The 16,686-nt window shown below is 38.8% G+C and overlaps 1 protein-coding gene and 1 non-coding gene across 3 annotated transcripts in view; one reads left to right on the forward strand and one right to left on the reverse strand.

Annotated features, from left to right (window-relative positions):
- Window positions 1–16,686, forward strand: part of MLH1 (mutL homolog 1) — a 51,306-nt gene that overhangs the window by 31,213 nt on the left and 3,407 nt on the right. For both annotated transcript variants that reach the window (XM_004277916.4, XM_033402180.2), the window contains 2 exons: window positions 12,524–12,632; window positions 13,504–13,567. In XM_004277916.4, the coding sequence (XP_004277964.2) occupies window positions 12,524–12,632; window positions 13,504–13,567 (173 nt within the window). The remainder of the gene's footprint in view (window positions 1–12,523; window positions 12,633–13,503; window positions 13,568–16,686) is intronic.
- Window positions 4,090–4,162, reverse strand: TRNAG-UCC (transfer RNA glycine (anticodon UCC)). Its single transcript has one exon. It is a non-coding gene; the product is annotated as a tRNA-Gly (tRNA).

The raw sequence follows: 16,686 nt of genomic DNA on the forward strand, positions 1-16,686 counted from the left end.
AGGCAGCAGCCAGAGACCCTGGCGCCCGGGGGCTGCCAGGAAGCAAGTTCCACATGTGACCCTTAGGAACCAGAGGACAGCTCACCCTTCCTTCAGGTGGCTTTACTTGCTTCTCAGAGAACGTGCTGAGACCCTAGGCTGCCGTTGTGAACTCGGATGTGTGGTTTGGCTTTGAAGCACAGAGCATTTGGTCCTATTTTGCTGCTGGCAGAATGGTAGGGAAACGCCCGCAGACCTCCAGTGCTGTGGGCGTAACTAGGAGAGGAATAAAGCACAGGTTCTAGAGGTCCTGATAGGAGGCCGGAATGGGTGCAAGCAGCCTCATGGAGCCCAGGGAGGAGAAGCCCTGCCTGTCCTCCTTGTCGACCTCCTGCCTGGCTTGAGCCCCCTGCAGGGAGCCAACGCCCCCCTCGCGGCCCCCTGCCCAGGCTGGGCCTTTGGTGGTTTGTGGATGCGTCAGAGCATTGATGAAAAGTCTGTATGGAAAAATCTCTGACCCTTTTTTAGTGAATTACACTGCTTCTCTTTCCTCCAGTGCCTCATTATTCAGGATTATTTGATGTTCTCCAGCTTTTAAAATAATCATTTTCCACCTACGCAGAACATCCTGTAGAGACATTGAGTTTCCAGTGGGAACAGAGGGGAACACTTATTCTAAAAATGAGGAAAATAAGCCTCTTTCTGCGGGGGGAGCAGAGAGTGTTGCAGAACTTATGTAACAATGTGAGAACTCATGTGTGGTGTCCAAGCTTAAAAAAAAAGTACAGTAAAAATGTGATGTACAGGCTTATGGCTGTCCTCAGACCCTTGCCCTGCTGTCTCCACCCCCTTCCCTGTCCCCCTTTGTGGTGGTATGTTTACTTCTTCCATTAAATATATATATATGTATACATACACACACACTCAGATAAATTAGTAGATGCAAAATCATGCTTATGAAACATAAGTAGGATCTACAGGAGAAAACAAATGAACGCTAACTTAAAGGAACAGCTCGTTGCCATCACCTGTGCAGCCCTGTGTGCTCTTTCCCTGTCTAGCCCCTTCCCTCCTCCCTTAGGGTAACTGTGACCCTACATTTTGTGATTATTATTTCCTTTCTTTTATTATAGTTTTACCACCCATATTTGTAGCCCTACAAAATTTATTGTTTACTTGTACAAATTTTAAACTTTGTATAAAGGGAATTATATTGTTTTTCTGCAGTGTATATAAGTGTACACATATTCCTAAAATTCATCCATCTTGCTACGTTCTGGTTTACTTTTTCTGCTTGTAATAGATTCCACTTCCTGACTTTGCCACATGTTTAGTCATTCATTCTGCTATGGAAGGACATGTGGAGGACTCCAGGGGTGTCACCCCTGCCTCTCAGCCCCCAGCCCCTTTCCTGGACCTGAGCAGATCAGGAGCTTGGTACACTGGCCGGGAAGCTCTGTGCAGAGTAGACACACACTTAGAGTTACTGCTGGCTTGTAAAGTGACAGCTTGTTTTCCAAACGGGTCGCTAAGTGTGTGGTCCCACCAGCAGTGTGAAGAGTTGCTTTGCTCCACTGTTTCTCCGGTATTTGATATTGTCAGACTTTACCAGTTTGGTGTTAGTGAAAAGGTGTCTAATGGTGGTTTTCATTCGTGTTTCCCTGATCACTGATAAAGCTGAGTCGGTGTATTTCCTCTTAAGTGCCTGTTCTAGTTTTCTGCTCATGTTTCTGTTGGGTGCTTGGTCTTTTCTAACTGATTTTAGAAGTTCTTTATATGTTTATTCTAGACAGTAATCAGTTACGTGAAAATATCTTCCCTCAGTTTGGGGCTCATGTGGTATTTTTTTATGAATGCTCCCCCCCATATATATTTTTTAAACTTTTTAATATTATTTTTTAACATTTTATTTTATATTGGAGTATAGTTGATTAACAATGTTATGTTAGTTTCAGGTGTACAGCAAAGTGATTCAGTTATATATATCTATCTAAAGAATAGATATATTTATCTAGTCTTTTTCAAAATTTTTTCCCATTTAGGTTATTACAGAGTATTCAGCAGAGTTCCCTGTGCTATACAGTAGGTCCTTATTAGTTATTTATTTTAAATATAGCAGTGTGGGCATGTCAATCCCAAACTCCCAGTCTATCCCTCCCTGCCAAGTTTGTTCTCTAAGCCTGTGAGTCTGTTTCTATTTTGTAAATAAGTTCATTTTTATCATGTTTTTTAGATTCTGTATATAAGTGATATGATATTTGTTTTTCTCTAACTTCCTTCACTTAGTATGATAATCTCTAGTTGCATCCATGTTGCTGCAAATGGCATTATTTCATTCTTTATAATGGCTGAGTAATATTCCTCTGTATGTATGTGCCACATCTTCTTTATGCATTCATCTCTCAATGGACATTTAGGTTGCTTGCATGTTTTGACTATTGTGAATAGTGATGCTATAAACATTGGGGTGCATGTATCCTTTTGAACTATGTTTTTTTCCAGATATATGCCCAGGAGTAGGATAGCTAGATCATATGGTAGCTCTGTTTTTGGTTTCTTAACGAATCTCCATACTGTTCTCCATAGTGGCTGTACCAATTTACATTCCCACCAGCAGTATAGGAGGGTTCCTTTTTCTCCACACCCTCTCCAGCATTTGGTATTTGTAGACTTTTTGATGATGGCTATTCTGACTGGTGTGAGGTGATATCTCATTGTAGTTTTGATTTGCATTTCTTTAATAATTAGTGATGTTGAGCATCTTTTCATGTGCCTGTTGCCCATCTGTATGTCTTCTTTGAAGAAATGTCTATTTCGGTCTTCTGCCCATTTTTTGATTGGGTTGTTTGTGTTTTTTTTGATATTGAGCCGCATGAGCTGTTTGTAAACTTTGGAGATTAATCCCTTGTCAGTCGCATTGTTTGCAGATATTTTCTCCCATTCTGTGGGTTGTCTTCTCGTTTTGTTTATAGTTTTCTTTGCTGTGCAAAAGCCTTTGAGTTTATTTTTGTTTTTATTTACATTATTCTAGAAGATGTATCAAAAAAGATATTGCTGTGATTTATGTCAGAGTGTTCTGCCTATGTTTTCCTTTAAGAGTTTTATAGTATCTGGTCTTACTCAAAATGGGTTAAAGACCTAAATATATGTCTTCTTTGGCGAAATGTCTATTTAGGTTTTCTGCCCCCTTTTTTTTTTCGGTATGCAGGCCTCTCACTGTTGTGGCCTCTCCCGTTGCAGAGCACAGGCTCCAGACGCGCAGGCTCAGCGGCCATGGCTCACGGGCCCAGCCACTCTGTGTCATGTGGGATCCTCCCGGACTGGGGCACGAACCTGTGTCCCCTGCATTGGCAGGCGGACTCTCAACCACTGCGCCACCAGGGAAGCCCTTCTGCCCATTTTTTGATTGGGTTGTTTAGTTTTTTTGTTATTGAACTGTATGAGCTGTTTGTATATTTTGGATACTAGGCCTGTTGGTTGCATTGTTTGCAAATATTTTCTCCCTGTTTGTAGCTTACCTTTCTTCTGTTTATGGTTTCCTTTGCTGTGCAAAAACTTCTAAGTTTGATTAGGTCCCATTTGTTTATTTTTGTTTTTATCTCTATTGCCTTGGGACACTGACCTAAGAAAACATTGGTACAATTTATGTCAGAGTGTTTTGCCTTTGAGCTCTTCTAGGAGTTTTATGGTGTCATGTCTTAATGTTTAAGCCTTTAAGCCATTTTGAGTTTATTTTTGTGTATGGTGAGAGGGAGTGTTCTAACTTCATCGATTTACATGCAGCTGTCCAGTTTTCCCAGCATCACTTGCTGAAGAGACTGTCTTTTCCCCATAGTATATGCTTGCTTTTTTGGTCAAAGATTAATTGGCCATAGGTGTATGGGTTTATTTCTGGGCTCTCTATTCTGATCCATTGATCCATATGTCTGTTTTTGTCCCAATACCACGCTGTTTTTTTTTGTTGCTGTTGTTCTGTGTTTATTTATTTATTTATTTATTTATTTATTTGGCTGCACTGGGTGTTTGTTGCAGCATGTGGGATCTTCATTGCGACATGTGGGATCTTTAGTTGTGGCATGTGGGCTCTTGGTTGCGGCATGCAGGATCTAATTCCCTGACCAGGGATCGAACCTGGGCCCCCTGCATTGGAAGTGCAGAGTCTTAACCACTGGACCACCAGGGAAGTCCCATACCACGCTCTTTTGATTCCTGTCACTTTGTAGTATGTCTGAAGTCTGGGAGGGCATGGCTCCTGCTTTGTTCTTTTTCTTCAGGATTGCTTTGGCAATTCTGGGTCTTTTATGGTTCCATATGAACTTTACGATTTTTTTTTTTAGTTCTGTGAAAAATATGGGTAATTTGATAGGGATTGCATTAAATTTGTAGATTGTTGTGGGAAGTATGGCTATTTTAACAATATTAATTCTTCCAATCCAAGAGCATGGGATATGTTTCCACTTCTTTGAATCTTCAGTTTCCTTTATTAATGTTTTATAGTTCTCAGTGTATAGGTTTTTCACCTCCTTGGTCAGGTTTATTCCTAAATATTTTATTTTGGGGGGTGCGATTTTGAAAGGTATTGTTTTTTTACATTCTCTTTCTGATATTTCATTGTTAGTGTAAAGAAATGCAACCAATTTCTGTGTGTTAATCTTGTATCCTGCTACCTTGTTGAATTCATTTATCAGTTTTAGTAGTTTTTGTGTGGAGTCTTTAGGGTTTTCTGTATATAGAATCATGTTATCTGCATATAATGACAATTTTACCTCTTCCCTTCCAATTTGGATACCTTTTATTTCTTTTTCTTTTCTGATTGCAGTGACTAGGTCTTGCAATAGTATGTTGAATAGAAGAGGCGAGAGTGGGCATCCTTGTCTTTTTCCAGATTTTAGTGGGAAGGCTTTCAGCTTTTCACTGTTTTTAGTATTATATGGGCTGTGGATTTGTCATAAATAGCTTTTATTATGTTGAGATATGTTTCCTCTATGCCCACTTTTGTAAGAGTTATTTTTATCATGAATGGATGTAGAATTTTGTCAAATGCTTTCTTTGCATCTATTGAAATGATCATGTGGTTTTTGTCTTTTCTTTTGTTTCTGTGGTGTATCACATTGATTGATTTGCAAGTGTTGAACCATTCTTGTGAACTTGGGATGAATCCCACTTGACTGTGGTGTATGATCTTTTTTATGTGTTGTTGGATTTGGTTTGCTAATATTTTTTTGAGAACTTTAACATCTATATTCATCAAAGATATTGGCCTCTAATTTTCTTTTTTGGTGGTGTCTTTGGTTTTAGTGTCATGGGTGATGGTGGCTTCATAAGAATGTCTTTGGGAGTGTTCTCATCAATGTTTTGGAAGAGTTTGAGAAGGATCAGTATAAATTCTTCTTTGTAGGTTTGGTAGAATTTGCCTGTGAAGCCATCTGGTCGTGGACTTTCATTAGTAGTGATTGGTCTGTTCAAATTATTTGTTTCTTCTTGATTCAGTTTTGGTGGGCTGTATGTTTCTAGAAACTTGTCTATTTCTTCTAGGTTGTTGAATTTGTTGGCATGTTCATAGTATTCCCTTATGGTTTTTTGTACTTCTGTGGTGTTGGTTGTTATGTCTCCTTTTTCATTTCTTATCTTGTTTATTTGGGTTCTCTCTCTTTTCTTCTTGGTGAGCCTGGCCAGAGGTTTGTCGATATTGTTTAACCTTTTAAAGAACCAGCTCTTGGTTTATTGATTTTTTTCTATTTTTTTTTAATCTCTATTTTATTTATTTCCTCTCTGATCTTGAGTATTTCTTTCCTTCTGCTGACTAGGTTTTGTTCTTCTTTTTCTAATTCTTTTAAGTGGTATATTATGTTGTTTGAGATTTTTCTTGTTTTTTGAGGAAGGTCTATATGGCTGTGAACTTCCCTCTAAGAAAGGGTTTTGCTGCATCCCATAGATTCTGTATGGTTGTATTTTTATTGTCATTCATATCAAGGTATTTTTAAATTTTCTTTGATTTCATTATTGACCTGCTGGGTTTTTTTAGTAGCATGTTGTTTAGTCTTCATGTAATTGTTTTTTTTTTTCTCTCACTGTTGTGGCCTCTCCCGTTGCGGAGCACAGGCTCCGGACGCACAGCCTCAGTGGTCATGGCTCACAGGCCTAGCCGCTCCACGGCATGTGGGATCTTCCTGGACTGGGGCACGAACCCGTGTCCCCTGCATCGGCAGGTGAACTCTCAACCACTGTGCCACCAGGGAAGCCCTACATGTAATCATTTTTTCCACATATTTCTGTGGTTGATTTCTAGTTTCATGCTGTTGTGGTCAGAAAAGATGCTCGAGACAATTTCTATATCCTTAAATTTGTTGAGGCTTGTTTTGTGCCCTAGTATGTGGTCAATCCTAGAAAATGTTCCATATGCACTTGGAAAGAATTTCTTTTTTTTGGGATGTAATGTCCTGAAAATATCAATTAAGTCTAATTAACTGTTCTATTGTATTATTTAGGATCTCTGTTGCCTCACTGATTTTCTGTCCAGAATATCTGTCCATTGATGTGAGTGGGACGTTAAAGTTTCCTACTGTTATTGTTTTTTTGTCAATTTCTCCCTTTATGTCTTTTAGTATTTATCTTATGTATTTGGGTGCTCCTGTATTAGTTGCATATATGTTGACCTGTATTAGGTGCATATATGAATGTAATAATCCTCTTCTTGTATTAATTCTTTTATTATTACATAGTGTCCTTAGATTTTTCTTCGTGGCTTTTGTTTTAAAGTCTATCTTGTCTGATACGAATATTACAACCCCTGCTTTCTTTTCATTTCAGTTTGCATGAAATACCTATTTCCATCTCCTCACTTTCAATCTATGTGTGTCCTTTCCTCTAAAGTGGGTCTTTTGTAGGCAGCATATTATAGGCTCTTGCTTTTTTATCCAATCTCCCACTCTGTCTTTTGATTGGAGTGTTTAGTCCATTGACATTTAAGGTAATTATTGATAGATATGTATTTATTGCCATTTTAAACTTTGTTTTCCCTTTGATTTTATATTTCTTCTTTGTCCCTTTTTTGTTTTTCCTTTTGTGGTTTGATGATTTTCTTTTGTATTATGCTTATGTTCTCTTCTTTTTGGTTTTTGTGAATCTATTGTATGTTTTTGATTTGTGGTTACCATTTTTCAAGTATATTAACCCCTTCCTATATCTACTTGTCTTAGACTGGTAGTCATTTAGGCTCAAACACATTCTAGGGAATGAAAAAAAAAATCTACATTTTCTTCTCTCCTCCACATTTTATGATTTTGATCTCCTTATTTACATCTTCATGTTCATCCTTTTGCTGTTTCATTGTGGTTATTATTAGTTTCACAGAATTTTTTTTTTTTAATCTGTGTACTGGCTTATTTAGGTGACTTGCTTTCTGATGGTGATTTTCTCTTTCCTATGGATTCTTTTCTATTTAGAGAAAACCTTTCAATATTTCCTTTAGGATAGGTTTAGTATTGCTGTATTCTTTTAGTTTTTGCTTGTCTGAGAAATTCTTTATCCCTCCTTCTATTCTAAATGATAATCTTGCTGGGTAGAGTATCCTAGGTTGCAGATGTTTCCCTTTTAGGACTTTGGATGTATCTTTCCACTCCCTTCTGTCCTGCAGTGTTTCTGTAGAGAAATCAGCTGATAGCCTTATGGGGGTTCCCTTGCCTCCTTTGTTTTTCTCTTGCTGCCTTTAGAATCCTCTCTTTAACTTTTCCATTTTTATTATAATATATCTTGGTGTAGGTCTGTTTGGGTTTACCTTGTTTGGTATCCTCTGTGCTTCCTGTACCTGGATATCTGTTTCCTTCTTTAGGTTTGGGAAGTTTTCAGCCATAATTTCTTCAAATACATTTTTGATCCCCTTTTCTCTTTCTTCCCCTTCTGGAATCCTTATTACGCATACATTGGCACAATTTATATTATCCCATAGGTCTCTTATGTTGCTTTCATTTTTTTTTTTTTTTTTCATTTGGCTTTCTGTCTGCTGTTCTGATTGGGTCATTTCCATTATTCTATCTTCCTGGTTACTTATTCATTCTTCTGCATTATTTATTCTGCTATTCATTGTCTTTGGTTCAGTTTTCATCTCAGCAAATGAGTTTTCTAATTTTTCTTGGTCCCTCTTTATAGCTTCTAGTTCCTTTTTACAGTACTCTGCATTTCTGTCAATAGCCTTTCTAAATTCCTTCAGTATTTTCATTATCTCCTTTTTGAACTCAGTGTCTCTTAGACTGAAGAGGTCTGTTTCATTGTTTGTTATTTCAGGGGAATTCTCTTGGTTTTTTAATTGGGAGTGGTTCCTCTGCTTCTTCATTTTACTTATAGTTCTCTTGCTCTATGAGTTTAGGAGAAACAATTATCTGCTGTGGTCTTGGAGGGCTATTTATATGTGGAAGCCTCCCTGTGTAGCTTGTGTGGGTTTAAGAGTTTTTGGTGTGAGGGCTGTTTTTAGTCTGGATGTCTGCTACCTCTTTCCTTAGTGTGTGCTGGCTGTTACCTCTTGATAGTGGATGTGCAGATATTGTGGCTGGTGCCTGGTCGTGGAGTTCTCAGTGGCAGTGGCAGCTCACGTGTGCCCCCAGAGCGCATGATTAGAATGGAGGTGGCTCGGGACTGCTCCTGGAGTCTAGGAGGGCAAGGTGCGCAGCTCGAGACTGCTCCTGAAGTCCCGGGAACAGCAGCGACTCGTGACTGCTCCTGGAGCTCGTGTAGGCAGTGTCTTGCTGCCTTAGAGCTCTCGCGGGTAGAAAGGCTGTAGTGGTGGTTCCCGCCCCTCCCCTCACGCACTACTGACACAATGGCACCTGGCCTCTAAGGCAGCCCAGGCTTCCTCTGCATACACCATCAGGTGTGGTTGCACCAGGCTCCAGCCCCTTCAGGCTGTTTCCGTGCAGTCCATCCCAGTCCTCTCTCTGGGTCTGATCTCTGAAGCTCAAGCTTCCGCACCCAGCCCCCGCCTGTATCGGCAGATAGGTGTCTCAGGCTCAGAAGTGCAGAGCTGTGGTACTGACTGTCTGTGCATGTCTTTTTCTGTTCTAACTGCTGCAAACTGGTTGCTGTGTTCTCTGAGGTTCTGAACCTCCCCCTCTGTCCTGGTTGATTCCCCACTGGTGACGGGACTTCCCAGGGTACAGGAACCTTTCCTCTTCTACAGCTTCATCCCAGGGATGCAGGTCCTGTCCCGATTCCTTTCTCGCTTTCTTATTTATTTATTTATTTTTTGCCCCACTTGGTTACTTGGAGATTTTCTTGCCCTTTCAGAGGTCTAAGGTCTTCTGCCAGTGTTCAGTAGGTATCCTGTGAGAATTGTTCACATGTAGATGTATTTTTGTTGTATTTGTGGGAGGAGGTGAGCTTCATGTCCTAGTACTCTGCCATCTTGATCACTCCTCTACCACACATTGGCCTTTTAATCTTATTTAGGAAATTCTTTCTATCTCTGGGATAATTAAATCTATATTCTTATATTGTCTCCTAAAATGCTTATACTTAAATCTCTAGTCCACCTGGAATTAATTTTTGGTATATGGTGTTATAGTCACAGTTTCCATGTGTATATCTCATTGTTCCATATTATGTTGTTACTGTCAGCTTGTTTGGGTTTAGCCAATATTTTCTGCTCATAATTCTTTTCCTCAGACCTTTCATGGTCTGCCCTAAGCACCTCCTTCTGTGGGGCCTGAGATGGCAAGCTGAGTTTTGCTTTGTCTAACCCATCTTTATTTTGATAAGTTTCTTTGCTGGGTTTAAAATTCCAGATTGGCAATTATTTTTTTCTCAATGCATTGAAGGTGTTATTTTATCAGTCGTTGGCTTCTATTGTTGCTGTTGAAAATTCAGCTGTCAGTCTTATATTTTAATACTTTGTGGGTATTCTCTCTTTTCTCTCTGAGAGCTTTTAAGATCTCTTTAGTGTCCTGCTTATCTCAGGTGTGGATTTTGTTGGGCTTCCTGGAGCTGAGGTTTGGTGTCTTTCATCACTTCTGGGATATTCTCTGATCTTTTGTCTTGAGAGTCTCCAGTTACTGTCTCTCCCTGTCCCCTGCCCCTTCCGGGACTTACTTACATATTTATTCTTCTCCATATTGCATAAGCTGTCTTTCATATTTTCCATTTCTTTGTCTCTCTGTGCTGCACTTCGGATAATTTTTTTAGATCTACCTTACCATTAATTACCTTGCCAACTTTGTCCACTCTGTTCGGTCTATCTTGATTTTTTTTTTAAAGAGTATTTTCCCCCTTTATTGTGGTAATGTTCATGCCATTTTTTTTTTTTAGACAATTTATTTAATTTTGGCTGTGTTGGGTCTTCGTTTCTGTGCGAGGGCTTTCTCTAGTTGTGGCAAGCGGGGGCCACTCTTCACTGCGGTGCGCGGGCCTCTCACTATCGCGGCCTCTCTTGTTGCGGAGCACAGGCTCCAGACACACAGGCTCAGTAGTTGTGGCTCACGGGCCTAGTTGCTCCGCGGCATGTGGGATTCTCCCAGACCAGGGCTCGAACCCGTGTCCCCTGCATTAGCAGGCAGATTCTCAACCACTGCGCCACCAGGGAAGCCCCAGTCTATCTTGATTTTTAATTTCAGTTATTATATTTTTTATTTTTAGAAATTTTGTTTTTTTTGAAATCTCCTTGATCATTTTTAATATAAACTTATTTTTATTAACTTTGGTTTAAATTTTTAAGATTGAGTCAGAATAAAATCATTTTCCCCATTGTTTACCATGGTATTTTGACCCCCACCTGTTAGCGTATTAAAATACAAAAGATGTTGTATCACGTGACCTTGCCAAAGGTGCAGATAGAGACAGTTCTACTTTTTTCCTTTCATATTTTTATACTGTTTCCTTGCCTCACTACAGTGGTTAGGACCCCCAGTACAACATCAAATAGGATGAGTGAGCATGGGTGTTAATTATCTTGTTCTCCATTGTGGAAAGAACACATTCAGTATTTAACCATTAAACATGATGTTAGCTGGAGGTTTTTCATACATGCCCTTTTCAGATTAAGGAAGTTATTTTCTGTTCCTAGTTTGTTGAGAGTTTTTAATTATAAATTGTTGTTGTCTAATACTCTTTCTATATCTAAAATGATCATGTGTTTCTCATTTATTCTGTTAATATGGTGAGATTTTCCAGACGCTAAATCACCTTGCTTTCCTGGGCTTATCTCTTCTTGATTGTATTATTCTTTTTTTTTTTTTAATATATTGCTGGATTTAATTTGCTGATGTTTTGTTTAGGATTTTTGCACCTATGACTGTAAAGGATATTGGTCTAAAATTTTCCTTTTTTCAATGTCTTCTCAGGTTTGGTATTAGGGTTATGCTAACCTTGTGAGGTAGGAATTATTCTTCCTTTATTTTTTGAAAGAGTTTATGTAAGATTGGTGTTATTTCTGTTTCCTTTTTCTATTTATTTTTTAAATTGCACTATAGTTGATCTACAATATTAGTTTCAGATGTACAGCAGTCATTCAGTTACACACACACACACACACATTCTTTTTCAGATTCTTTTCCATTCTAGGTTATTACAAGATGTTGAATATAATTCGCTGTGGTATGCAGTAGGTCCTTGTTTTATATATAGTAGTGTATATCTGTTAATCCCATAATCCTAATTAATCCCCACCTGCTTTCCTCTTTGGTAACCATAAATTTGTTTTCTTTGTGTGTGAGTCTGTTTCTGTTTTGTAAATAAGTTTATTTGTATTATTTTTTAGATTCCACATGTAAGTGATATCATATTTGTTTTTCCTTGATCAGTTTTGATAGTCTCCTGTCACTTATTCAATGTTTTAATACCTCTTAAGCATACTGAACATGCTTATTATTTTATCATCTTTGCCAATATTTCCAGTCTCTAAAACTTGGCAGATGTGATTCTGTGATTTCTTCTGGATTCTAATTCTTGGTGCCTAGTTTCTTTGTGTATTTTGTAACTTTTTGACCACTAAGTCCTGGTACTTTATCTGTGAGGAATTATTTGAAGTCTGGGTTGAAGATGAATTTCTCCAGAGAGAATTTGCATTTGATTCTATCAGGAACCTGGAGGAACAGTCAGCCCTGGAATCAGTTTAAACTAAAATCTCCACTTTAAGTTGTCAAGCAACCTGCTTAGTGTGAATCCTGGCTGCAAAAGGGGAAGTGGCCTCCTGTTACAGTCCACATTTCGCAACATTCCTAGGCTTCTGTTTTTCTTTCTCTATACCTCAGAGCCTGCAAAAACTGAAGTTCTTGATACCTGCAGTTCCTCCAGTGTCTTTGGATAAAGCTGGTTTCAGAGCTCTTGTTACTTCTCTGGCTTCCTGCTTTGTCTTGGATGGTGATCTTTGAGTATTCCTAAATCTTTTGGCAATTCCTTGTTGCATTTTGAAAGATTAGTTCTATCTTATTCCTTCTTTGTGTGTACTTTCAGCAAGAGGTTCCATTCAGGTACCTGTTCGTTGTCTCTAGTTCTGGTGCTTTGGGCTGCAGAGAAGTGTTGGTGGGGTGCAGTTACTGACCTGTGTCTTGTTTTCCAGCTCTCCGGGAGGTGCTGCGTAACCACTCATTTGTGGGCTGTGTGAATCCTCAGTGGGCCTTGGCACAGCATCAGACCAAGTTATACCTTCTCAACACCACCAAACTTAGGTAAATCGGTGCGGATGTGAAAAAAGCAGAGCTGCTAGAAGAGTAGTCCTGGAGGCAGAGGCAGGAAAAGCCGGGGAGAGCAGGATGACATAGTTGGAAAGGGCCCTGGCTTTAGAGTCACATGTTTCACATCTGGGCTCAACCATTTACCATTTATGTGACCATGGACAAGTCACTTTCCTAATCTGTGTCTCGGATTTCTCATCTGTAAGATGAGAAATTTGGGTTATTACTACTTAACTTGCAGGGTTTTGTGAAGGTAAAATTACATGAGATGCCTGGGTTTGCTAGATGCCCAGTGCTCAATAAAAGTTGGCTGCTGTGAACTGGGTGCTAAGGGCTTAGTGCTGGTGGAGCATTGCAGCGTGTGCTGTGTACAGCAGGGTACTGTGGGAGATGCTCTGGCGGACGTCTGCTGCACCGCCCACTCTCAGCCCTTTAAATCCAACTGATTGGATTTAAAACCGGGGTCACGTCCCTGCCCTCCCTATACAGCCCATATTTTTTAAATGGTGAGTTGTAAAAGAAGTGATTTATAGGATTCTTTGCAAGTGGGGAAAAGGTGCGCAAACAAAAACTCCTTCTTAACTTTATCACTACTGAGTGTTAGAACCTTTTACAGCACCAGAGGGGTGGGGACGGAGCACGGGTGATGACAAGGCAGATGGTCTTAGTGGTCTGACCTGTGTGCAGAGGCCGGCCACCAAAGCCCTGGTGGAGCAGGAGATCCCAGGACTGTTAGAAAGGCCACCGCGAAGCAGCACATCTCTGTCCTACCCGTCTCGGGTTATCTCTCCCATTTTGTCCCTACTGCTTGGCTCTGAAGCATGGATTCAGCTTTTCCTTAATGTCACTTCATTTTTATTTTCAGTGAAGAACTGTTCTACCAGATTCTCATTTATGATTTTGCCAATTTTGGTGTTCTGAGGTTATCGGTAAGTTTATTTCCTGGTTCTCATTTCTGAAACTTCAACAACTGGTCATTTCTGAAAATAGCTCTGCCTTATTATCTTATTTGTAGTATATTAAATTTTTCTAAATATGCTTAGAATAGTTTATTGTATGATTTGCATATGGAGGTATCTTCATATAGTTTTATACAAAGCAGAACAGTCATTTGGTAGCCAACTTAAATGTTTATTATTATTATTATAGAAATTAATACATATCTACTTAAGAAAACTTGGAAAGAGATAAAAATAGAAGTAAACATTCTTTAAAGCCCATGACCCAAACACAACTCCAGCTAACAAGTTTAGTCCATTTCTTTCAAGACCTTGTCATTGCCTAATTTTAATTTAGAGTTAAAAATCATACTATGTAGTTTCATGTCTTCTTTTTACATCTGACATACTCTACAAAAAACCCTCTGGAATTTTTATTGGGATTGTGTTGAATCTATGGATCAATTTGGGGAGAAAATCTTTTGTTAATTTATCCCTTAATATTTCATATTTTTTGGATACTATTGTGACATTTTTATAAATTGTCAATCATTTGTTGCTACTATCTAGAAATACAAGTGTTTTGGTACATTAATCTTATATCTTGTGACCTAGTTAAACTCACTTAGTAGTTCTAGTAGCTTTTTTATTGACTCCAGTAGATTTTCTCCGTAGATGATCATAGCATCTGTGAGTAAAGACAGTTTTATTCCTTCCTTTCCAATCTGGATGCCTTTTCTTACTTTCTCTTGCTTGATTACACTGGCAAGAAGCTTAGTACAAGGTTGAACAGTAGTGGTGAGAATGGAAATCCTTCTCTTATTCCTGATCTTGGGGGAAGCATTCAGTTTTTGACTATGAAGTATGCTTTCTGCCATCGGTAGGCTTTTTGTAGATGACCCTTAGGCGGTTGAGGAAGTTCCCTTCTATTCCTTGTTTGCTCAGAGTTTTTCTTCAGGAATGGATGCTGAATTTTTTCAGATGCTTCCTCTGTATCTGTTCAGATAATTGTATGGTTTTCCTTTTTTTAGTTTGTTACTATAGTGAATTACATTGATTGATTTTCATATTTTAAACCAGTCTTGCATTCCTGGGGTGAACCCTGCTTGTACATGATGTATTATCCTTTTTATATATTACTGGAATTGATTTGTCAAAATTTCGCTTACAACTTTTTTTTTTGGCTGGGCTGTGCGTCTTGTGGGATCTTAGTTCCCTGATCAGGGATTAAACCCGGGCCCTGGCAGTGAAAGTGTGGCGTCCTAACCACTGGACCACCAGGGAAGTCCCTTGTTTACAACTCGTAACATCTGCATTCACGAATGATATTGGTGTGTAGTTTTCTTGTATTGTCTTTGTCTGGTTTTGGTATGGGGTAATGCTGGCCTCATAGAATGAGTTGGGAAATACTTTTTCCTTTTCCATCTTCCAAAAGAGTTTGTGTAGAATTCTTTATTCCTTAAATGTTTGGTAAAATTCATCAGTGAAGCCATTTGGGCCTGGAGATTTCCTCACAGGAAGATTTTTAACTAAAAATTCAATTTCTTTCATAGATATAGAGCTATTCATGTTAGCTTTTTCTTGAGTGAGCCTTGGTATTTGGTTTCTTTCAAGGAATTTGTCCGTTTTTCAAATTTATTGCCATAAAGTTCAGAATATTTTTTATTCTTTTAATGTCTGTAGATCTGTACTGATGTACTGTACTCTGTCATTCCTAATATTGGTAATTTATATCTTTTTAACTTGATCAGTCTGGCTGAGGGTTTGATCTCAACTGATTTTTTGTTTCATTGATTTTTCTGTTAATTTTCTGATTTCTATTTCATTGCTACCTGCTCTGATCTTTATATTTCCTTTCCTCTACTTACTTTAGTTTGTTTTTCTGTTTCAGAAGCCGAGGTCACTGATTTGAGATCTCTCTTTTCTAGTATAGGTGTTAAGTACTATAAATTTCTCCCAAGTGCTGCTTTAGCAGCTTCCCACACATTTTGATAAGTTGTTTTCATTTTCATTCAGTTCAGAATACTTTCTAAATTCCCTTTTGATGTTTTCTTTGACCCTCGCATTATTTAGAAGTATATTACTTAGTTTCTAATTACTTGGGGATTTTCCAGAGATCTGGTATTGATTTCTAATTTAATTCCATTTAAAAAAAGTTAGTTCATTTTATTTTTTGGCTGCATTGAGACTTCGTTGCTGAACGTGGGCTTTCTGTAGTTGCTGCAAGCAGGGGCCACTCTTCGTTATGGTGTGTGGGCTTCTCATTGCGGTTGCTTTTCTTGTTGCGGAGCACGGGCTCTAGGTGCACAGGCTTCAGTAGTTGTGGCTTGCGGGCCCTAGAGCACAGGCTCAGTAGTTGTGGCGCACAGTCTTAGTTGCTCCTTGGCATGTGGGATCTTCCTGGACCAGGACTCGAACCCATGTCCCCTGTGTTGGTAGGCGGATTCTCAACCACTGCGCCACCAGGGAACCCCTCAATTCCATTTTTGCAGAGAACATATTGGAATCCTTTACACTTATTGAGACTTGTTTTGTGGCCCAGAATATAGTCTATGTTGGTAAATACTTTATGTGCACTTGAAAATGGGCTTGTTGAGTAGAATATTCTATAAATGGCAGGTGTATCAAGTTGATAGTGATGCTCAAATCTTCTGTATCCTGATTTTCTGTCTACTTGTTCTGTCAGTTATTGGGGAAAGGATATTGAAGCCTCCATGTAGTTGTGTCTATTTCTCTTCACAGTTCTGTTTTATCCTTCATATATTTTAAAGCTCTGTTATTGAGTGCATAAACATTTAGGATTGTTAGGTCTTTTTGTTAATTGACTCCTCGGTTATGAAAAAGTAAGAACAGTGTATTGTGGGTTTATAATATGTAAAATGTATGACAACAGTTACAATGTCTGAAGGAGAGCAATGGAAGAAAATTTAGGCATCTTATTTTTCACAATAGATTACAGTCTTCTTCCTAATCAGATGATTTACCTGAAATGTCATTCGATTTAACTCACTCTCCCTCCCCCTTGCTTTAGTTATGGGTAAGGCAGTAGGAAGAAATGAATGATCTGCTTCCTGTCTGCCTTGTGATTTTCTAGAAATACGAAATTGGGG

This window comes from Orcinus orca, chromosome 10, assembly GCF_937001465.1.
Source record: "Orcinus orca chromosome 10, mOrcOrc1.1, whole genome shotgun sequence".
Classification (NCBI taxonomy): Eukaryota; Metazoa; Chordata; class Mammalia; order Artiodactyla; family Delphinidae; genus Orcinus; species Orcinus orca.